Here is a 24822-nt window from a genome sequence, read left to right as displayed (position 1 = left end):
AACCCGTCAGAGTCTTAGGTTTTGTAATTATATGTAGGAAATGTCTAGTGCGTCAAGTAATCAGTCGGTCGTTCCCGACGGGGCGGACTACGAGGGGATATACCCGTCAGGTCCCAAAGACCACGACGTCTCGAGTGAGAGTAGTCCGTCATCATCTTCCTCGTCCTCAACACATGAGGGCCTGGAGATGATTGAAGTCCAGGAGGTTTCAGATGACGAAGAAAAATAGTGAGGTCCGTCGTGGGGGTTGATGGACTTAGGGAGTTCATATTGCCCCCAGAGTGGACGGTCCACGCTTTTACGTCGACCATCAAGGAGGGTCACTTCAATACAATAAGGGACCGCTACCAGATTCCTGACCATATCCCGCTCCGTCTACCTTACGTGTCAGAGAAATGTTATTACGAAGGAGTGGACGGAGTGGGCGTGTACGAGCAGGTGCTAAAGGCTGGGTTGAGGTTCCCATTGAGTTCACTACACCGCAAACTCTTAAGCTACCTAGGCATATCCGTCAGCCAGGTGTCCCCCAACGCCTGGAGAGTTTTTATCGCCATGGAGGTCCTGTACGGAGCTATGTCGGACGGAGCAAGGAGGCTTACAATAAGAGAGTTCCTCCATTGCTACCGTCCAGACGAAATAGATAAGTCAAGGGGTATGTACAGCTTCGTCCCTAAGAGTCCCGTTCTGAAAGTCATCTATGAGACCCCGGACTCAAATAGGGATTGGAAGAGTCGTTACTTCTTTATGGAAGGAGACGACTGGATGAGTCATCCAGGGGAGACGGACTTCATGCCCGTCGACACAGTTTGGGGCATTTTAAACTCATCTGGTATGGTCTGTCATAAACCACTCCGTTCATTCATGTAACTTGTACTGTTTCTAACCTCCGTCTTCTATTTTGCAGTTCGACGGCGTCCCCAAGTTACACTCGAGGAATTCAGTTTCCTTGAAAAAAAATTTTCCAAGACAACGCCAGAGGAGAAGACGTGGGCCAAGCTCGTCAACCTCAATACTATTCATTGTTTTTTTTTTTTTTTTTTTTTTTTTTTTTTTTTTCTAAATACGATAAGTATTCTAATGGTGCAAAACACATGGAATTAAAATACCTTACAATTAAGCAAGAAGTTTAGAAACAAGGAGTGTCAATAGAACACATAAGTACACAACTTATGATTAAACTTGCTGCGACTTAAATAATGCTCCTAAGTGCAAGATTGTCATGAAGTAATAACTCGGTAAGTCTGAGGTCGAATTCAGAGTGAAGAAGGAATTGATTAGCAAACCACAAAAGAATAAAATTAAAACAATAACATTTAATTGAAGAGATTATGATGGTTTATTAAAGGTAATTTAAATTGAGAGAAAAATAACAATATATTAAGGTGCTTAGGTTTAGGGATCCACACACAATACATCTATTGGTAGTCTTAACAATATTTATTTAATAACTCAACTAAAATTCATATGAAGGTTGATCTTAGTCAGATGATTTAACAATAAGAACTCAAGAATTAATTGTCTAAGTTAGTTTCATGAAATTGATTGATTTTAGGCGAACAAAACTAGTAAATTAGTTTGCAGGACTACTAAGCATTTAACGTACCCAAAATCTACGAAAAATCAAAGAATTATACAGAACTAAACACTTTTCTAGATGAGTAAATCAATCAAAAACATAATAACATAAACATTAAAACCATAAAATAATTGTTAAGAACATACTAATAAACGGTTGGGTTTCACCCCTTGTCTTAGCAAGGATTTTAGCAAACCATAACACAAATAAAACTGTAAAAATATAAAATAAAAAAATAAAGAAAACGTAAATTGCATTCTACAGTAGTTCTCCTCTGAATTTTACCTTAGAGAGCCTTTAAATAGGTTAAGAAATTCTATTATAAGTTGAATTCCTGTGTAGAGAAAATTTTAGGTTTTTAGGCTTCACTTAACCGACGTTTTTGGCCAATTTAACTTCCGAATTCAGACTTTTGGTAAATTACCAAGCTGTATCCCTTTAAGTTAACTTTCCAACCTAACTTGAATCATCTTGATTGGACATCGGTGCCAAAAGTTATGCCCAAAATACTAACTAATGCGCAAGCTGGAATCCTAGTCTAAATTAAACTTGGATTTGATGCAAATTTCCTTTAATTCCTTGCTCCAATTGGACTCAATTTTAATTGGGTTGGACTTCTTTAACTTCATCATGGCCCTTGTAAAAGTAAAAGTCCATTAACTTTCTTCTTTGCACAAATCTACTTATTTAATTCTATTCTCCAACAAAAGACAAATTCACACATTAAAATCAATTAAGCACAAAATTTAATAATTCAACATTATTCCAAAACCAAATATAAAATGCATGAATTAACTCTAAATAAGTATGATAATGCTTTCTAATAATGATATAAATATGCAAAATTAAGCTATTATCAAGATCCATTGACAAAGGGGTTACCTCTTAAGACATTTAAGGAACATATGTTGATCAAATGGGTCTTGAACATAGAACATGATGGTTGCTATTTCTAATGTTGTCTTATGATTTTTTGACACTTGGAGGTCTCATTAAATACGTTTCTGATTATTCCTATTTATTTTATGTACGTACATATATGATAATGAATAAATAATAACAAGAATAGTCTCTAACAAAAGAGACATTATTGTTGGACCTTTAAGTCACTTCTCATTTATAGGCTATATTAAACAAGTTGCTAGTGTTGTAGTACATGAAAGAAACTATGTCATATGATTGATATGAAACCATAATGACTAGTGGGCAGTTTAATTATAGTATTGTGATAACCAATTTAAAGTAAGATAGGATGTGTACTATTGTGCACCTAATAGTTAATCTTATTAAGTCTTGATGTAAGTTATCATATGGGTCAAGTAGGCGAATGTAAGACTAAGAAATTGTCTCATTTTATAATGTATCACTTTCATAACTTCACGTATGTTATGATTTAATAAGAAGTTACATGTCTTTAAAACATTGGTTAATGGAGAAGTAAGTTTCTTAAGTAACTCCAACTTTGATAGGCAAGTGGAGGTTATATGTACAAGAAATTTGGTCTTCTTTTTACCTAAAAAAAATAATAATAAATAAAGACATTCAACTATCCCATTATATACACTGAACAGTTAAAGAGAAAAGAAAGTCAAGAGAAACAAACCAATTCTATAAAAATTAAGTGCTTTTTAGACTAAGACTTGGTCTTAAGAAAATTTCAGCAGTTGAACAAGGTAAATTTTATAATTAATTTGTGTAGTTGTAAAATTATGATAATTCAAGATCTTAAAATTTATATTATAGTTGATTATAATCTAACAAAATAAAGAAAAAATTTACGTCTCTTAGCCGTTGTCCAACATCTCTAGAAAAAAGAGTTGAATCAAACCAATTAGTCAAAAATTGTTATTTTGGGGGCCCAGATTTTAATATATTTGTGTTTTCTTAAAAAGCGTAAATGAAAAATATTATACTTTATGAGGAAGGAGCAAACGAAATTCATGTGAAGATTCTTGATTCAATGTGTTTGAAAAATTGAACTTCTTAATTTTATATTCCTTTTTTTTTATAAGTAACTTCTTAACATTACGAGTTTTGATTAGATTTCTTTCTTTCATATACGATTCTGTAAAGCTTAATTGATAGGAAATTGCAATACAAATTGAGAATTTCAAAGGCTTTATTTTAATATTACAAGAATGAATTAAAATAAGACGTTTATATTTTCACTATAATATATTTATATTCAAAAAAAAAAAAAAAAGCTTTATTCTCATTAATGAGATTATTGGAGATTTTTTTTGAAGTGTAAACCTCTTGAATATTAGGATTTGACAGATTCGACACATTTTTTGTTTCTTTTGAGAGGAAGGGGCAGGAGGCTCATAATTTTTGGGGGCCGAAATCCTGGGAAAAAAATATTAATTTTCTTAGATAATTTTAGGCATTCTTAAAGTGTGGTCTTGTTGAATATTAGAATTTTTTTTTTTTTTTAATCTTTTGAGAGGAAGGAGTTCATAATTCTTTGGGGATCAAAATCCAAAAAAAAAAAAAAATTTATTTTTCTTAAGGGATATATATATATATATATATTTGGAAGTGAGGATTTTAAGTTCCTTAAAGGATTTGGAAAACTTTTCTAAATGTGTTTACCTTTGGTCAGCCCATCCACTCTTCTTTTTGGTTGGTTAAACTTGTGATTGACGGAGAAGGCCGTGGATATTTGTGATGTGCATTACAAAGGAATTTTTTTCGATTGAGCAAAATAAGTGGATCTAAAATGAACTCGAGATAGGCTTAAGATATAAGTCCAGTCAAGCTTAGTTTTGATTCATCATAATTCTCTACTAATATACTAAATCAAGTGGCTGCAATGTAGATAAATGGGGTGCAAGGTGGTCTATTAGTCCACTTTCTCAAATTTCTTTTCTTTTCTTTTCAGAATTAGCAACTTTTTATATATAAAATAATAATAATAATAATAATTGTAGGGTCAGTTTTTGCGGCCCAAGCCCAAGGAGGTATGGATTTGGAACCCTCTGAGCCCAAAACAATAAATTTTGTAGAGAGTGGGCGAAAGGGCTAGGCAAATAATGAAAATGACAGTATTAAACAGCAACACCAATGAGAGAAGTTGAATTAATGTGCTCTCGGACTAATATGAGTACTCTGTCCGAAGAGAAGTTGTTCATTGATAATCAAGGGTTACAATTGCTGGAGCTACAACCATCTAAGGTACCCTTTCTCTCTCCTGTTTTTCGATCCCTTCCATCAGAGGTACCCTTCCCTTATATAGCATTACCTTCTTACATCTCCTCCGTCACTTGTTCATCATCCAGGCATCCACTCGAGTACATGTCCCATCATCCCACCTTTAGCCTTATGTGAGTGGCGGTAGCTGAGAAAGCACCGTTCAGGTGTCCTGTCCACATAAATGCGGCCAGAAAGGTAGGTACAGGGCATTAAATGTGGTGGTTGAAGTACGCCTCCTTGATATTCCCCTGTTGCTGTTATCTTCATGTGTGTTCGAGTTCCTCTCCCTCCTTACACTTGTCAAATAGATCACTTGAACTCCCATACTCGCGTTTGATCAAACCTCTTCGGATCCGAGGACTCATGACTGCTCGGACGTATGAGCATCTCCTCGGATGGTATACGTGTTCGTCTCCAGGCATCCCCCATTGGCGTGGGCTTCCGACTGAAGGCTTCATCTCCTCGGATGAAGAATGTTCCTCTTTTAGGGCCTTGGGCCGAATAAGCTGGGCTGGGTTTTTCTCCCCCCACAATAATAATAATAATAACTGGCTTTAATTTATGATCATCCTGGGAACAAATGATCTCATTCTCTTAAAACTGCAATTTCAAATGGTATTTTAGAATGCATGAAATACAAATATATTGAATTTAGTTGTTTGTTTCTTGAACTTAGCTTGGTAGCATTAATTTAATTTCAAAAGCACATAACACAAACTTAGGGGAATAATAACCTAAGGTCATTCAAGTGCTTTTTTTGCTACTCATGAACTTCAACTTTACTAAGTGCCCTCATGGCAATTGATAGGACGTCTTTCGCTAGACCTATTTTGCAAATTGAAATGGCAAATCTTGGTTGAAGGAGAGGGCAAAACTGAATTAAATTTTGACCCATGGGATCTGTATTTGCTTTTCCATTGTACTTCAAACTAGATCTCAATGTACAATGAAAATGTAATAGGCATGTAACATTTCAACTAAATTCTTGAGTCTTGACTCTTAGCTTAAATTCATGCTTGTCCTTTTCACAAAATATAATACTACACCAAGAAGATTCATATAAGCCTAGAATCATCACATTTTGAATCAACAATTTTAACTAAAAATAACTAACCTTAGCCAAATTCAAACCCAAATTATTATTTTTTTTATAAAATCAATCAATATATTAATATCAAGGACTTGCTCATTTTTGTTAAAGAATCATCTGCATTGCTGCCTGCGAAAATTCCTCTCAGAAAGAGTTCTTGTTAGCGAAGTTTTCAACCTTCTAGCCCCTGGTCCAGGCTTCAAAACACCATAATTCTCACTTTGCAAAGCTGAACATGTATTATACATCTCTCCACTCCCAGAACACCACCCACCATATGTGAAATGTCTGTGGTGTCTTTTGAGAAGCAGTCGATCAATTTTGTCAAGAACTCTGTCATTTTTCTTGAACTTCCTCGCAAAAGGGCGGTTGCTTAGAACTGCGCCTCTATAATCTTTAAGTCCAAGGGACCTTGGGTGCTGCTTTGGCGGATTATCCCATGTAATGTAGCGGAGGTCATGGTTAACTGTAGTGTTCCTGTAGTCTTCAGAATTGCATGTTAGAGTCTGGAAATATCCCTCAGGAGATGATACAAAGTTGGTGTAGTAGAGGAGGAGAGTCCTTGGCAAATTGTCCCAGCCCACTATGCAATACTCAGCAAAAGATCTTGACAGTATAGTCCAAGCTGACCCTGGTTTGTGGATGGCAATAAAAACAACATAAATAAAAAAGAAATCACCATCTTAAGAAAGGAAAGAATATCACTAATCAAATAGGTTTCATGCGTATATATATGATTCTTTGTATGTCAATCTTGGAAATGATAAGGTTCTCCATTGGACTGGATTTTTCTGTTTTGTTAAGGAGCAAGTTAAAGAAAAAATATATATATTTAAAACTTTGAAATTTCCTCCAATATAAACAATCGTTTACATGATTCACCAGTCATCACACTAATTGGATGACTATGCGCTAAATTGGTGCATTAACCCTTCAGTTACGGCTATATGAAGCAAGTTGTTTATTCTGTATCAATGTTGATTTTCAAGTAATTTTGGCTATCCTGGGTGTCCATTTTAAACAATAGGTGCGGCAATAGCACATTTGTTGGATGAGCGTTGGAGAGATCTGGTTAGGAGATAGAATTTTTGTTTCTGACAAGTTAGCCAGATTGATTTCTATGAGAACAAAATGTTTCTAGCATTTTCCCAACAATCTTCCTTGTAAACAATTCTATGATTTTAGGTAGTCAAATAACTATAAGGGAAGACATCAAACATTATCCATCAATAGTTCATAAGAGCACTTGCAATTATTTTCCCTTTGAAAGAAAAGTATATATATATATATATATATATGAAGAAGAAATGTAAGACAGAGAGCTATTTATAGTATTATACATGTATACTCTCCATGTTCTGGGAACCAGACAAGGCATACCCATCACAAATTGTTTAAAATATTGGAATCTAATGAACTGAGAATTCCATTGTTTCTATATGAGGTTAAACAAAAATATCCTTTTATAAGTTAAGCATTCATAATCTCATTAGCTCTGAGAATAAATAATTATTGGCTGTGTTTGGAACTAGCTCTTGTACAAGAAATATTTCATAAATAACATAAATTAAAATAAGAAGATATCGAATTCACATTAAAAAAAAAACATTGTCTTTTATATTTCTAGCATTAAATCTCCACTCTTCCTTCGGCTTTTTTGTTATCTGATTATTCCATCCATTTCTACTTTTTTTTTCAAAGGGGAAAAAAAAGGTCTAAACCTTATGATGGATGATTAATAAATTACATAGTCTAAAAACAATGTTTTTATTTATTGAAAACATCCATTTTCTCAGCTTTGTACGACACTCCGTACAGGCAGGAAAGCATATGTGTTTTGACAGACACCAAGGTTATAAATGAAAAAGCATCACATATGTAAAGATGCTCCAGGCATGTGCATTTTCTAGATCATGCAGCTTCACATATGCAAGTGTCAGTCCATTATCCTTTCTCTTCAAGTTCTAATAATAAATGGAGCTACATATAAAAAAACGGTGACAAGTCATTAATTTGGATTCTTTTTCCTTGGTGCCCCAAAACAATTCATTAAGTCTTTTACTGTCATGAAGTTTGAGGCTTCCCAACTTATCTTTTGAGATTGAACTTGTAAGTCACTATATTTGCTGATCGTTTTGTGGGCAGTTAGGTGTGACAAGTTGGTTGTGGGGTTTAATTCATGGCCGACAAAGTAGGTGCAAATTGTAGAGAATACTTATGACATTTCATTCATTCAACCACATGTTCATTCCAATTATTATATTTATTAAAATGGTTTTGATACAGTTTGGCTTCCCAACTAGAAATTCGCTCCATGTTGACATTGATCTTTCATAGAAACGTGTTTCCCAAGTACTCTACTTTTTAAGTTTACAATGGCATCTTACTCAGCTACCATTTTAAGCAAACTAGTTATTCTTACCACTTTTACAAGCACATCACTATTTTTATGACAGTACCCCACTAAAATAGTTCAAAAAAAGTGAAATTTCATTCGGCCAACTGGTTTTCAATTGGGTCCTTAAAAAGGATCTTGAGGTTTTCATATTCCATCAATTTAGTTTTGAAAAGAATTTGATAGCAGTGGCCCAAAAATAATGACAGCCTGTTTTTCAATTTCATTAAGGGTTATAGACTCGTAGTTTTCAAAATTTGGAAGCACAAGAAAACAATTTTAAATAAGTGGTAACATAGGGCCCCAACCGACAGATATAATTTACTAAGTTAATGTATGTACTGTGTACTTAGGGTAACAATATCATGACATGTATGTGGTCACTTCAGTAGAATTTACATCCTATCTACAACTGATAAGTTATCAATAAAAGAATAAAGAAAAAAATATGCATTCTTTAAATTTACTATGATTATCTCTTTTGAGTAAGTTAACTGTTAGACAGAGGATAGCAGGAGGTTCAGACTTCCGAGAATTAAAAAAAAAAAAAATTGGGAAAACCTGTATAAAGCTTAAAAGCTGTTGGGAGAGTCCTCTGCTTAATAACCCACCAAATCTCAGATTTGTTGTGGCTATAGAGTGCTGGGTCTATTATGATTGGCTTGGCTCTCTTATTCCTGAATGAAATATGCATTTGTTAAATCAGATATTGCTTATACAGCATTGAATAAACTACCATTATATTCTTCAACAAAAAAATTTGATAATTAGTAAAATTGTGAAAATAATTAAAGACGCTCACAGTTTCCAACCCAATCTACCGCTGTGCTGTATGAAATTTAGATTTCTTGGCAAATCAGAGAAGGCGTGAATCAGATCTGAAAATTAGAAAAAGGTAGACAAGTTACAAGAAAATCAATCTAGTACATAAATTTGAAGAAAACAAAAAGGGCAAAAAAGCAAAAAAAGAGGTCACTCACCCTACCATCTTGAGTGACTAAAGGATAGTCAGAAGCACTAAGGTTTATGAACCAATCCCATTTGCAAGTCCTCAAGAGTATAGCCATTGCATGAAGAGTGGTGGCAAGCATGGTTGGACCTCTATATGTGACCAAGTTTGGTTTTTTAACAATCCAAACATTACCCACTTGGCTGAAAACTTGGTCACTAGCCACAAACTTCGCTATATCACGATGCTCCCACGCAGGTGCACCATGATCCAAGTGAATCAAATAGTAATTCCCCGGATGATATAGTGCACGTACCAAACGTTTTAGCTTTACAGTATCACCTTTGGAGGCTGAAATGAGGTAGGCAAATGTTGTAGGATATGATGTTTTGTTGGTTTTTTGTATGTTTAAGTAGTTCATAATGGGCCTAAAGCTTGAGATGGGCATGGTTAGTTTGGTTGGAACGTAGATAAGAGAGAAAAGCACTGCGGTTAGCATGAAGCAAAACATGAAAATTTTGATCATACCCATAATTAGTGTGAAAACATGTGAAAGAAAGTTCGGAGAGAAATATAGATTGAGGTGGAGTATTTGTCTAGTAAGGTTTGGCAGGTTAGGTGGTTAAATGGTTAATGTTGGAGAGTTGCAACTTTGCTAAAGATTGAGATTGGAAGAGAACGGGAAGGGAATAATGAAAAGGATGGGAAGTGTGTGGATTACATTTTTGGGTTCCTTGCTTTGAAGCTAAGGCCTACATTTGTCCTTCACCATAAATAAATGTCCTACTTTGTCAATATATATATATATATATATATTGATTGATGGTGGGACTCGTGGGAATAGTTTCACTGTGAGTATTGAGTATCACACGTGACAACTTTCTCTGTGAGCCGTGAATAAATTACTTATGAAATTTATTGTGAAAAAAATTAAAGAAAAAAAGAAGAAGCATGAGTTGATTAGGGAACCAAACAAGGAATCAGTGCTTAGATTCCAATGGACTTTTCACATTTCAGAATTCAGAGTGGAAGCGAGCTATGAAATCTTCCAGACGATGTTGATTAAGCATGGTGTTTTACAGAATTGCCCTAAACTATTGTAGCTTGGATGTCGGCATCTTTCCGATTCATTAATTCTTTCTTTCTTTTAAAAGGTTAAAGATTCTTTTTTGGGTCTACAAGATGAATGGTAGTTTGCATATTTCATATTTTGCATTGCTATATATATTTTTGTGTTTTCTTGGGCTGAGAGCTTTGTAGTTATGTTGGGAAAGGCGATCTATAACCCAAACGGGCCAGTATAAGTTGTTGGGTTGGCTGAGCAATTTCATGGATAATGGTACTTTTTATTTTGAACTCAAAGAGGCCTAAAAAGCTATCTGCCTTTCGGCTTTTCTTTACGTGGCAAAAAAAAAGAAAAAAAAGAAAAAAAAAAAAGAAACACAGTTCTGCAGCAAACTTGGTCCTTTCGGCTTTTCTTTACGTGGCCAAAAAAAAAAGAAAAAAAGAAAAGCAATTCTATAAAGAATAACAAAGTTCTGCAGCAAATTTGGTTCATTCCTAAGCTTCGACTTCCTTTAAAAAACTGACATGTGTCTTTGTTTGTACACTAATAAGGGGATAAAATTAATTAAAAATTGGTTTATGATCAAATAGATACAGCTAACTCCTTGAAACATGTGGATTTTTTTTTTCTTTTTTGATACAAAGATAAAAATTCTACTCTAATCTAATCTAAGTGTATATGGGTGTGAAACTCCCTCTTGAAAAGTTGAACCTCACATGACTCACTCAATCTCACTTAACCCAACCAACACTTGTCAAATGCATTGCAAGATTAAAGTCTAAAATTGTAACCAAGTTTGTAATCAAACTTTATTTTATAAAGAATGCATTTGCACTTGAGTTTAGAAGGAAGCATGTTTCATTGTTTTATCGAAATACTGACATTATGATTTTTGTTTTTGTTTTTTTGTTTTTTTTTTTAAGAATCATTGACGTTAAGATTTTGTTAAATTGAGAATTAAAAATAATAATTAACCTAGGAGTCCACCCATTTAATCCAAGATAACAAACGGGTAAATTACTGTGATCCAATAATACCCATTTACTTTAAACTGTTGCACCCATGGTAGTTAGTAGTTTTTTTTTTTTTTTTTTTTTTTTTTTTTTTTACGGATTCAAAGTAATATATATATATATATATATTAAAAACTAAGAGAAAATCTAATTAGATTTCAAATTAAAATTCAATTAGAGTCTAATTTTGTGATATGTGCCCTATTTAATTTAAATTTTAAAAATTTTTGTGCTAATTGAATTAATTCAATATAAAAATTAGATTTTCAAATAGATTTTAATTTTGCGTTATGTGACCCATCTAAATCTAAGTATTTTAATTTTTGTATCAAGTTAGTTAATTCAATATAGAAAATGAGAGGTCCAATATAAATAAATCATTAAAAAACCTAATTATATATCTAACTCTAAAAATCAAATTTTTACCTCAAATATAACTACACACTTAAAAAAAAATTTACATTAGGATTAACAAATACGAGTTTGAACGAGAGTTTGTCTCTCTGTCTCTTTGGAAGCCGAGTCTTCCTTTGGACAGTAGAAGTGTTTGTCCCTTCTTTCTGAAGGAGAGTTTGTCTATGCTGTTAGTTTCGTCCCTTCTTGTGAAGGTAATGTTAGGTTCCAGGGGATACCACGTGTATTCCTTGGCTTGTGGGGTTTTTGTTCAAGGGTTTTGGGAAACTGTTTTTACAAGTTGTGTAGCGGAAATTCAATCAAACTCTATGGCTTCGAAGAAGAAAACAATCACGGTGCTAGGGTATTTTTCTGTGAGGAAGGTGAACAACAAGGCTGAACAGGATGCTTAGTCAAGGGTAGAGGAGATACCGACTCAGTAGAACCAAACCGAGAAGCTTTCCGTGTCGATGCATGAGCCAACTAGTGAGCCAATGGGTGCTGAATGTTACGAATAGGAAGTGGACATGCAATCAATGAGTAACAATTGGAGTGATTCGAATCCCACTAATCAGGTTGGTCTGGAGGTTCAAATAGAGGAATGCCGAGCACCACCGTCGAGTAGTGATGAAACTGATGAGTGGAGCCGTTGTGATTCAGTTGACGTGGAGAGTCTGGAGTTAAGGCAAGCTGTTACATCGCTAAAGCCACAAACGACAAATTTTTCCAATGATGCTCAGGTTTTAAAACGCATTAATGCTCAGCCTCCAAGTGTGCAAATTCAGGATATCCATCTTAATGAGATTAGGGCGGCTTTAAAGGAGTTTGACCCACCAATTAATCCTACCATATTAGGAAATCCCACCTGCCTTGATCCACGTCCACATGCATTTGTTGAAGATAGTCACACACAACCAAAACCGAAGAACATTACTCCCCCAGCAATTATTACCGGATTAAAATAGATCTTCAATTCAATTGAGACCAACTGCCCTGCACGTGACAATAAAAAAAAACCCTAGGGTTTCCATGCTAGCCCCCAAACCACATTGGACTAGGGTTGTATATGTAAACAATAAACCAACAAAGGAATTATCACATGGCAAACCAAGTACGGGGAAGAGAACAGCAGCACTCAGTGATGACCATTCCAAGTTACCACACAAAGGCTACTAGGTTTCAAGGAGTGAGGAAGATGTCAGAATCAAATTAGCAGAGGTTGACACCCAGCCCCGCCAGTCGCCATGAATTGCATAGTATGGAACTATCACGAGCTTGGGAACCTGCGTACAGGGAAGGAGCTTGGAGAAATAATCCATTCAAAAGATCCCTCTGTCGTGTTCATTGTCGAGACACTGGCAGAAGAAGCAAGGCTAGATACAATTCAACAAAACTTAGAGTTTGAAAATAAATGGGTGGCACCGAGAGTGGGACAAGGTGGTGGTTTGGTTCTTTTTTGGAAAGCCTCAGTTAATTTAGTGGTGACAAATTTATCCAAGTATTATGTTGATACCTGGATTAACAAAGGCTCCCCTAACGAATGGAGATTCATAGGGTTTTATGGCGAACCAAACACTTCAAGGCGAGGTGAAGCATATCATCTGCGAAGTCTTAATCACCATCTCGATATCCCATGGTTGTGTGCTGGTGATTTCAATGAGATAGTTAGACAGGAAGAGAAACTTGGGGGTGCAACAAGAAATCAGAGTCAGATGCAGCTATTTAGGGATGTGTTGGATGAGTGTGGCTTTCTTGATCTTGGCTTTGTGGGAAATAGATTTACGTGGAGCAAGCACATAGCAGATGGACATTCTATTTAGGAGAGATTGGATCGAGGGGTGGTCAATGCAAGCTGGTTTCTTAAGTTCCCAGGTACGATTGTGCACCATCTCCATTGTACTTCATCAAACCATATGCCTCTATACATTAATCTTTCAAGTTTGGAAGTTCCATCAAGAAGGAAATTATTTAGATTTGAAGAGATGTGGTTATCGAATGAGCGTTGTGGTGAAGTGGTGGAAGCCTCGTGGTCATCTTACAATCACGGCTTTAGTGACAGTGACATCTTGAAAAGGGTTGATAAATGTGGTCGTGATCTTGAATGGTGGAATTATAACATTTTTGGGAATGTAAGAAAGGAGTTGGCAAAGAAAAAGGAACTTTTGATTCGGGCCGAACAAGAAGCACAAGTAACGGGGCTGAACACATGGGTTAGAGCACTCAAAGAGGAAATAAACATCCTCTTGGATAGGGAAGCACGCATGTGGAGCCAAAGATCACACGCAATTTGGCTAAAGAATGGAGATCGAAATACGGGTTTCTTTCATTGCTGAGCCACTAGGAGAATCCGGAAAAATGTTATTCGCCGGATTATGGATGAATCAAATAATTGGAGGGTGGATCCGAATGACATAGCAGCCCTTATGATCAATTACTATCAGGAACTCTACACCTCCTCAAAGCTGAATGCACAAGGAGCTGAGTTGGACCACATCCCTAATGTCATTACTAACCACATGAATGCAGACCTTGTTGCTCCCTTTAGAGATGATGAAGTAAAGGAAGCCCTCAAACAAATGGCCCCCCTCAAAGCACCAGGACCCGATGGCATGCCACCATTATTCTACTAGCACTTTTGGAAGGTGGTTGATAGGGATGTAACAAAATCGGTTCTTTCATGGCTCAACACAGGTACAATCCCTCACCCAATAAATCACACCTTCATTACATTGATCCTAAAAATAAGAAACCCGGAATTTATCACCCAATATCGTCCAATTAACTTGTGCAATGTCCTCTACAAAATTTTCTCTAAAGTACTAGCAAATAGACTTAAAAATATTTTGCCCACCATCATCACTAAGCGCCAATCAGCTTTTACCAAGAATAGACTGATTTATGATAACATTCTTGTGGCTTTTGAATCGCTTCATAGCATGAACAACATGAATTCAGGGAAAACAGAGTATATATATGGCTATTAAACTTGATATGAGTAAGGCATATGATCGGGTAGAATGGGGTTACCTTGAAAATGTAATGAGAAAAATGGGTTTTAATGAGAGGTGGATAAGGTTAATCATGGCATGTGTAAAATCAGTAACTTACTCCATTCTAATCAATGGCGAACCTTAAGGCTTTATCCAACCCACTAGAGGTATTTGCCAAGGTGACCCACTATCACCTTTCCCCTTCCTACTTTGCACCGAGGGGCTCCATGGCCTAATCCAACAAGCAGCAGTTTTGGGAGAGATCAAGGGCTTTCCTCACTAACCCATTTATTGTTTGCAAATGACAGCCTCCTCTTTTGTAGGGCAAGTGGTGATGAATGCAGGAAAATCCTTACTATCCTTGAGAAATATGAAGAGGAGACAGGCCAAAAGGTGAACAAAAACAAAACAGCAATTTTCTTTAGCAAATCTACCACAAAAGCAACAAAACAAGAAATAATGGCTGCCTTGGGTATACATGAAATTGTGAATTTTGAACAATACCTTGGGCTGCCATCATTGGTGGGTAGAAAAAAGAAAGAAGGCTTCAATTTTATCAAGGAAAAGGTGTGGAAAAAATTGCAAGGTTAGGAAGGGAAACTCTTGTCTCAAGCCGGTTGTGAGGTGCTCATTAAAGCGGTAATACAAGCCATCCCAACTTATGCTATGGGGTGCTTCAAAATACCTTTGGTCTTTGCCACGAAATTGAAACCATGATCAAGAAATTTTGGTGGGGGCAACGAGGAGAGAAAAGAAAGATCCATTGGTTGAAGTGGGAGGAACTAACCAAATCAAAATTGGAGGGAGGCATAGGGTTTAGGGACATTGCCATGTTCAATGACTCCTTGCTAGCCAAACAAGCATGGGGACTTTTGAAAAATCCGGACTCATTGCTACACAAAGTTTTTAAGGCACGATTCTTTCCAAATTATACCTTTATGGAGGCTAAATGGTCAAGTAGTGGCTCTCATGCTTGGAGGAGCATCTTACATGGAAGGGAGGTTTTACTTAGGGGCTGCCAATGGAGGATTGGAAATGGGAAGGCAGTGAGCATATGGCAAGACCATTGGCTGCCAAGGAAAAATATGCCACAAGTTTAATCACATAGGGTGGACACAATGGCTAATGCTAAAGTGGAGATCTTGATTAATGGAGACACAAGGCAGTGGGATCATGGTTTGATTGATGGTTTGTTCTCCCCACAAGAAGCTGAGTTGATCAAGTCTATTCCCCTCTCAAGGTGCGCAGCTGAAGACACTTTATTTTGACCATTCACTAGCAACAAAGTGTACTTAAGCAAGCCCGGTTATAGATTTTTTAAGGCTGAAACATAAGCTAAACAGGATAATGAACAGTTGGAGCATGACAGAATTTTGTGGCGGACTATATGGTCTCTACAGGTACCAAACATAATCAAGAACTTGGTGTGGCGAGCTTGTAGGAACTCGTTGCCAACTAAAGAAAATCTAGTGTGGCGAACTATCATCGAAAATCCAACATGTGACCGTTGTAAGCATGACCCCAAATCAGCACTCTATGCTCTCTGGAATTGCAGCGAAATGGATGTGGTGTGGGAAGAAGAACCATTTCAACATTGCTGAAGATGACATACCTTTGTGGACTTCAAGGAATTGCTCTCATGGCTCATCACAAGGGATCACAGCTTGGAGCTGTTTGCAACATCGGTGTGGCTTATTGGACCTAAAGGAATCAAGTGCGTGTAAGCCAACCAAGCTTAAATGTCCATCAAATTCTGTCGTTGGCAAAGGAGCGTGTAGTTGAGTTTGCAGCCACACAACCCAAGCCTTCCATCACTCAACCTGCTCTCTCTGGTTTCCGGGCTAAGTGGCGTCCTCCAAGTCCTAAACTAGTGAAGATAAATTGTGACGGAACTGTCTTCGAGCAGAAAAAATCGGGTTATAGAGCAGTGATCTGAGACAGCAATGGTTTAGTCTTGGCTTCTATGTCTAAACTCTTGCCACAATAGTACACACTCATGGAGATTGAAGCTTTGGCTGCCTCGTCAGCTCTGGAGTTTGCAGCTGAGTTGGGTTTTAATCGAGCTATTTTGGAAACAGACTCACAGGTATTGTCAAATGCTTTGAGAAATAATAGCACTTATTTGTCTTCCTTTGGTTTATTAATTGAGGACTACGTAATTAACTGCACCTAGAACTCCCCAACAAAATGGTGTAGCAGAAAGAAGGAATAGGACTCTTTTAGAAATGGTTAGGTCCATGATGAGTTACTCAACTTTACCAGTTTCTTTTTGGGGATATGCACTAAAAACTACAATGCATATTTTGAATTTAGTTCCATCAAAATTTGTTCCCAACACATCCAAGGAATTATGGAGTGGGCGCAAGCCTAGTATGAGATACCTCCACATTTAGGGATATCCGACACGTGTTGAAAGGGAAGTCTGATAAGTTGGAAGCAAAAACAAAAGTATGCATCTTTTTAGGGCATTCAAAGGAAACTAAGGGTTATTTATTCTATAATCATAAAGATAACAAAGTGTTTGTTAGCACCAATGCCAAGTTTTTGGAGAAAGTTTGTGTGAATAATTTTATTCCTAAAGTAAAGTTGTCTTGGCTGAAATAGATGAACCTATAATTGAACAACCAATACATGAAACTAGGGATGATGTGGCTGTATTAGATACACCACAAGACATTACTCATAAGATGACTAGTACACAGGTGCCTTGTTATAATGGAAGAATTGTTCGACCTCCTATAAGATTTATAGGTTTGAGAGAAACTTATGAAGCTATCCTAGAAGATGTTGAATCGGATCCCTGCACTTATGAAAAGGCAATGAATGATATAGATGCACATCACTGGGTCCAAGCTATGAATCTTAATTGGATTCTATGTATTCCAATGAAGTATGGGATCTTGTAAAGGCACCTAATGACATTAAACCTGTTGGTTGCAAATGGGTTTACAAGAGGAAGAGAGGGATAGATGGAAAGGTTAAAACCTTTAAAGCAAGACTAGTAGTGAAAGGGTATACACAAGAAGAAGGTATTGGCTATGATGAAACTTTTTTGCCAATAGCCATACTTAAATCTATCAGAATTCTCTTATCCATTGCTGCTCATTATAATTATAATATTTAACAAATAGATATCAAGACTGCATTTCTTAATGGCAATCTTGAAGAAGAAATCTATATGATGCAACCGAAAGGTTTCATAGCAAAGAACCAAGAGCATATGGTATGCAAGTTGAAAAGGTCCATTTATGTACCTAAGCAAGCATCTAGGTCATAGAACATCAAATTTGATCAAGCAATCAAATCATTTGGTTTTGAACAAAATTTTGATGAACCATGTGTGTACAAAAGGCATAGAGATAAAGTAGTAATGTTCCTAGTGCTTTATGCTAATGATATTCTACTCATTGGAAATGATGTAGGGGTAATGTCATCGGTAAAGATTTGGTTGTCAAGCTAAGATATGAAGGACTTAGGTGAAGCTAACTTTATTCTAGGGATCAAGTTTTTATGAGATCACAAGAATAAGATGTTAGGTTTATCATAAGCTGGGTATATAGATAAGGTTCTAAAACGGTTTAGCATGCAAAACTCCAAGAAATGATTACTTCCTTTTAGATATAGAGTTCCTTTGTCTGATGACCAAAGGCCTAGGACTCTTGAGGAAGAAAATATAATGAGACAAGTTCCTTATGCTTCTACAGTGGGAAGTCTCATGTATGCCATGCTATGTGCTAGACCAGATGTCTATTATTTAGTTGGCATGGTCAACTAATATCAATCAAATCCAAGACTTAAACATTGGCAAGCTGTAAAGCATATTCTCAAGTATCTACGGAGAACAAGAGATTATATGCTTGTTTACCAAAGTGAGGATTTAATTTCCATTGGTTATACAAATTCATATTTTCAATCAGATCATGATTTCAGAAAGTCCACTTCAGGTTATGTGTTCACCTTGGGAGGTGAAGCCATAAGTTGGAGGAGTGTTAAGCAATCATTTATTACCAACTCCACCATGGAAGTTGAATATGTTGTTGCTTGTGAAGCAGCAAAGGAAGTTGTTTGGTTCAAGAAATTCCTTTTTGATCTTGGTGTTGTAAGAATGGAGCAAGTTCCTATCACATTGTTTTGCGACAATAGTGGAGCGGTTACACAATCCAAGGATCTAAGGAATCACTAGAAAGGAAAGCACATAAAAAGAAAATACCACATTATTCGAGACACTGTTGCTTGAGGAGATGTGGTAGTAGCAAAGATTGATAGTGCAAATAATCTAGTAGATCTCTTTACCAAAACCTTGCCCCAAAGGACTTTTGAGTCACATTTCGAGGGAATGGGAGTTAGTGCACAATAGTCTTTAAGGCAAGTGGGAGATTGTTAGGATTAGTACTCTTAAATCCTATTGTATGATGCTATGTATAACATTATGTATGATTTAATGTTATGATTAATAAAGTTGTTTTATTATTATCTAAAATAATGGTAACATGAATATTTGGACATTATCATATAGTCCATGAGATGCATAATATGTGATATATGTGATTTAGCTACAGAAGATATAGATCACAAGTTCTTTGTAAACTCAAAATTTTGGTTCGTAGTCGATGATGAAATTGGACATTTTATCTATGAAGAAGACTATAACATATCAACTAAGATAATTTGTCTTGATCATGGAAGTGGAGACTTCTAGTTGATATGTTGATATGTTTTAAGAGTTAAGACATATTGAACTGGACTGCTGTGAGATTTATTATTCTCCTAATGACTGTCAAATGAATAATAAATCTCACGACTTCTATTTGCATGAATTCTTAATCTTGAGAGAATAATAAACCTGATCATAAGGTGTAAGTTGCTTTGATATATCAGGAGTGAGATCTAAAGTCACGATCAAAACCTCAGTATGTTGGGTAGCCATATTTAGTATTGATGGAATATATATTCTCAAGATGACATTCATAATCTCTTCATAGGAATATAAAATATTCATTTGAGATAAGTTTAATGGGTTTGGTTATTCAGAGTGTTAGGCCTAACCACTTTAGTAAGGAGTTACTAAAGTATATATTTATGAAATTGGATTTTATAAATATATGATGAATAACTTAAAAGATTAAACCAGGTACTCAAAAATTAAGATGTAGTAATCTTCAAAGTAGCAGTCTACATTCATGACTTTGTATTACTACGAATATTTTATGAAAGGGTTGCATGTATAATAAAGTCTTGGGATATAATTTATTAATAAGGTCTAGAGTGCAATTATATTTATATAGTGGTATTAAATATAATTAATGGTAACTTTGGATCTGTCAAGAGTTGACAGAAAAGCCCAAGGCCCATTAGAGCTAGAGTCTTATTTGTTCCCTTTTGGTCCTACTCCAAGCCACACACTAAAACCCAATTAGAAAGACCCAATAGGCCAGCCGAAATAGATAATCAGTTAGATACAAAGGGAGAAACATACAAAATTTTAGATAAGATACATCATTGTGAAATGGTGTGTATGTGTGAGTGAAGCCACTTGATTATTCTCCCTTGGAAACTAATTGAGAGACCACATTTCTTGGGTTAAAGTGGAATTAGAGTGAAGATTAAAAGCGTTCCCAGGTACTTCTAATCTTTTTTTTTTTTTGAATTTCACCACACCAAGGTACGCTATCTTATTCTTAAATTCTAAAATTTACAAAGTACATGTTATCTCTCATGAATGAAGTAGATCCGTGATTGTTGCTACCGTTGTGTGTTTTGTATGAGATGCAAAACCAGATTTTCCAACATGACAAAGATCGCCCGTTTGAGCTAGAAAGTGGTGCAATTCGCATGGCATAAGACATGTAAGCAATGAAGGATAAGGTGGACATGATGATGAGTGCTATAAGGGGACGAGTACCAATCTTGAGAACCTAGTCCACCGTACTAACTTTCCCGTCATGTTTAAATCACATCTTGTCTCTTACCACCCAAATTTTGAATGCCTTAGATAAAGACATACAATGGGTCAAAGACCTGTTCAATCATCTCAAGTCTTTGAAAACTATCATGCACCTCTAAGGCATGCCAAGCAAGATAATGTGCAAGGCCTTCCCAACTACTTTGAAGGAACTAGCCAGGATCTGGTTCAACAAGATCATCCCAAACTCTGTCTTATCCTTCAAAGAACTAAACAACCACTTCTTTACACATTTTATTGGGGAACAAAAGCACAAGCAATCATCTGCTAGCCCACTACACATCAAGCAATGGACTTTGCTCGTGATAATTCCTTTTCTATGTATATAAGAATGATCCAAAGACTATAGGAGATATGTTGTTTAGAGTTACCAAGTACATGAATGCCAAAGATTCCATGATAACCCAAGATGAGAAGGGGAAAAAGAAAAATGTTCAGGATGACACTCGCCCTTACGAAAGAAGGATGCCTCCTTGGATGACCAATAAAGGGGATGACAGGAGGACTAAACCCTCTGTCGAATGATTAAACTTCACCTCGCTGAACACTCCATGAGAATAGGTACAAACGCAAGATAGAGATGACCCGGTGCTAAAATGGCCGGATAAGTTAAAGGTTGCCTAAACAAACAACCAAGGAACAAATACTATTAACTCCATCATGGCCATGGACATGACACCTATGATTGCTATGACTTGAAGCAACAAATTAAAACCCTCATCAAGCAAGGGAAGTTGCAACGATTCATCAAATGAGAGAAGATTGACAAGCACCCCTTAGGGATCTGAAACTTGAAGGCAAGGTAGAAGAACATCCTAGAGCACCACTAAGAGAGATAAGAGTGATAGTAGGGGGAACCTCAACAGTTGGATCCTCTAAGTCATCAAGGAAAACATATCTTTGCATGGTACAAAGCATACAAATCATGGGTTGACCACCCAAACATCATAAGCTAAACGGTTCACCTATTGCCTTCATGGATGAAAATGCACAACGGCTTCATCACCCCCATGACGAAGCCTTGGTAATTGCCTTGTCAGTGTCTAACTACACTACTAGATGGATCTTAGTGGACAATGGAAGCTTAGTGGACATACTCTATTACCCAGCCTTCCAATAGATGAAAACCAACAAAGGAGGAACTTCATTTTTCAAATACCCACATCGTGGGTTTTAGAGGGACTAAGTTTTTCCCTAAAGGAATAATCACCCTACCAGTCACCATTGGCTTCTACCCCTAGCAACTGACAAGGGATGTAAGCTTCTTGGAAGTTGACTACCCATCCGTATACAATGCCATTATTAAAAGACCTACCCTTAACTCCTATAAGGCTGCCACCTCCATCTACCAATTCCTGGTTAAGTTCCCTATAAAGTATGATAGGCCAAGAATGTATTGACCCCTTATAATAAATTAATTGATTAATTAGCCAAGTTTATTAATTAATCAAATTAACATGCAAAGCGCGTGATAGCACAAACAAATCACCAATTATCTAAAGTATGCAGCGGAAAATAAATTGACACAGTGATTTGTTTACGAATGGGGAAAACTTACACCACAAAAATCCCACCGGGTGATTTTAAGGTCACCACTCCCAAGAATCCACTATTATCAAAACAAACGGTTACAAATCACCGAATTCCAGTACCTTATACCAACATAAGTTGAACCCTTACCCCAATACCCAATTGGACTTGTTCTGTAGTGACAATCTCTCCTTTCAATGCACAGCTCCCATTACGTGAATAACCAATAGATGCACGGATCCCAGTACGCGACTTGATCACCAACTTGAGAAGGATGTTAGCTGCAAAGTTCTTCTGTTCATCACACGATGAAGATCATGAAGTTGCTTGGTCACAAAACTCTAAGGTGTACAAAACACATCAGCTTTTTCAAGAGAAAGAGGAACTAGGGCATATGTCTCTAGTTTATAATATGCTTGTGAAAAACTTATGCATTAAGTTGCATCAGCTGTGATGGCCCTTAAAACAATCATTATATATGTTTAGGGTTGTGAGAAAAGAAAGCCTCAACATACATTCACGGACTGGATGAAAATCAGCTTGAAAAACTAAACTTCATAAATCTCGATAGATACCCTATCTGTCGAGTAGCTGTTGTGCCTCAGGCTGAAACAACTCTCTTAAGCCTTGATAGATACAAGCTGTCGAGCTTTAATGAACGACACTTTCTCACTTGATTCTTGGACAGACTTGCATGGATTTAACACTTGAACTTGAAACAAGATTTCTTGGAGCATTAAACACATCCTAGATCTACCCAATTACAAGTAAAGTACATTTTGTCAAAGGATTAGCCAATTACATAAAATAGTGACATATGTTCCTAACAATGAATCGCATATGTACTAACAGAGTACAGAGTAGAGGAAGCACAAGAAGATCAAATTGTTGCACGAAAGTGCAATGTAGCAATGCTTAAAATGGAAGAACAACTGCTGGCCTTGAACATTGAGGATCGTTAGGTAGTAGTAGAACCAACTAAAACATTGAAAGAGTTTCCTCTTAATGACAATTACCCAGACCAGGTCATTCGCATTGGGACTTAAATGGACATTTTGACTTGTAAGAGTCTCATACTCTTCTTGAAAGGCAGCATAGACTTGTTCGCTTGGAGCCATGAAGACATACTAGGGATTGACATAGGTGTGATGGTCTGTCACCTTAAGTTTCTTCATCGTTTTGACCCATCCGACAGAAGATATTAGTCTTTGCCCCTAGACAAGTTTGTAGTAGAAGAGGTCCAAAAGCTCTTAGAAGCAAGATTTGCAAAGGAGGTCTATTACCCCAATTGGTTGGCTAACGTATTAATGGTCAAGAAACCCAATGGCAAGTGAAAGATGTGTGTTAACTTCATGGACTTGAACAAAGAATGTCTAAAAGATAGCTACCATCTCCCACAGATTGATCTGTTGGTAGGCTTAAAGGTTTCTCAACAGCTCCTTAGCTTCATGGACGCCTTTTTATGATACAATCAGATCAAGATGGATGAGTCTGACTAAGAGAAGATTTCATTTGCCACTAGTCAACGGTTGTTTTCCTATAAGGTCATACCCTTCGGGTTGAAGAATATGAGTATCACTTACTAAAGACTTCTGAGAAAAATGTTCAATGAACAGATTTTTGAAATAATGAAAAAGGTTAAACATGATTGTGTTTGTTATTTATTGTGTCTAATTCATGTCGCATAAATTTAAATTATGAGTGAAACTCTCTTCTTACAAAAAAAAAAAAAATCATTTTCATTCTTTTAAAATATATAAAAATAAATAAATCTGATTTTCTTGTTGTCAAAAACCATTTTATTATCATAAAATAGATCTAATCTTTTACAATCCAAAAAAAAAAAAAAATTTGAGAAAAAAAAAGAAAACTTTTTTTTAGTTCTTAAAATCAGATCTGATATTTTTCAAATTAAAAGACTTTATTTTATGTGATAAACACAGATCTAAATTTTTACCTCCAAAAACCACTTTTTTTTACATACAACAAAATAGATCTGGTACTTTGACAAATCAAAATCAATTTTTTTTCCCAACAAAAACAGATCTGATTCTTTTCAAAATAAGAGACTTAGTAAATAAATTTGTGTGATTTAGCTTTTAATTCACATTTTCAACATATTATTCATGACATGCATAAAAATGTACATTGGTCACAAGAGTCTAGAAGACGAGACTCTGTCTGGGCGGAATGGGTGCCTAACACCTTCCCATTCCGTAATCTAGCCTCCAGATTTAGGTCTTTGGATAAGTAGATCTAAGCCTTGTCTTTTATTTTATTTTAGGTAGAATGTAACTAGGACAAAAAGCCATGTAATTATTTGGTAGTTTGTAACTAGGACCCAAAGCCATGTAATTTTCAATTTTTTAAACATGTATTTTCTTTTATTCAATCAATGAATGGAACAATTCAATCATGTATTTGTATATATTTTTTTTCATATTTTTTTTTTATAAAAAAAAAAAATAAGTGGCGACTCCACACCACTTATCCAAAAAGAGAGGTGCCCAAAAAAGCACTAAAAAATCTCTTTTTTTTTTTTAGAGGCAATTTTCCCAGGTTTCTCACAGTGACGACTCCACTGGGGATGTCGAGGGCTAAGCTTCGAATTAGACTTAAGTGACCAAATGTGTACCCCTATTTTGCATGGTCTTGCTTGATATTGT

At 36.0% G+C, this 24822-nt stretch overlaps 1 protein-coding gene across 1 annotated transcript; it reads right to left on the bottom strand.

The window, feature by feature from the left end:
* Nucleotides 1–5643: 5643 nt before the first annotated feature.
* Nucleotides 5644–9985, bottom strand: LOC112033923 (beta-glucuronosyltransferase GlcAT14A). The gene is made up of 4 exons (XM_024066696.2): nt 9239–9985; nt 9056–9131; nt 8815–8930; nt 5644–6489 (listed from the first exon to the last, which is right to left on the bottom strand). Exons 1-4 carry the CDS (start codon nt 9732–9734, stop codon nt 5972–5974), a joined length of 1206 nt encoding a protein of 401 aa, XP_023922464.1. The 5' UTR covers nt 9735–9985; the 3' UTR covers nt 5644–5971.
* Nucleotides 9986–24822: the final 14837 nt, after the last annotated feature.

This window comes from Quercus suber, unplaced genomic scaffold (assembly GCF_002906115.3).
Source record: "Quercus suber isolate HL8 unplaced genomic scaffold, Cork oak 2.0 scaffold_46, whole genome shotgun sequence".
Classification (NCBI taxonomy): domain Eukaryota; kingdom Viridiplantae; phylum Streptophyta; class Magnoliopsida; order Fagales; family Fagaceae; genus Quercus; species Quercus suber.
The sequence above is the reverse complement of the archived record's forward strand: the minus strand, read 5'-3'. Positions and strand labels throughout refer to the sequence as shown.

What these genes read in the sequence shown, in the direction of transcription:
- LOC112033923 (XM_024066696.2), bottom strand. Translation starts at nt 9,734, where the DNA reads ATGGGTATGATCAAAATTTTCATGTTTTGCTTCATGCTAACCGCAGTG. An exon ending in GGTAGATTGGGTTGGAAACT is followed by an intron (nt 8,931 to 9,055) that starts GTGAGCGTCTTT and finishes TATTTCATTCAG; the next exon opens with GAATAAGAGAGCCAAGCCAA. An exon ending in AGCTTTTAAGCTTTATACAG is followed by an intron (nt 6,490 to 8,814) that starts GTTTTCCCAATT and finishes TCCACAAACCAG; the next exon opens with GGTCAGCTTGGACTATACTG.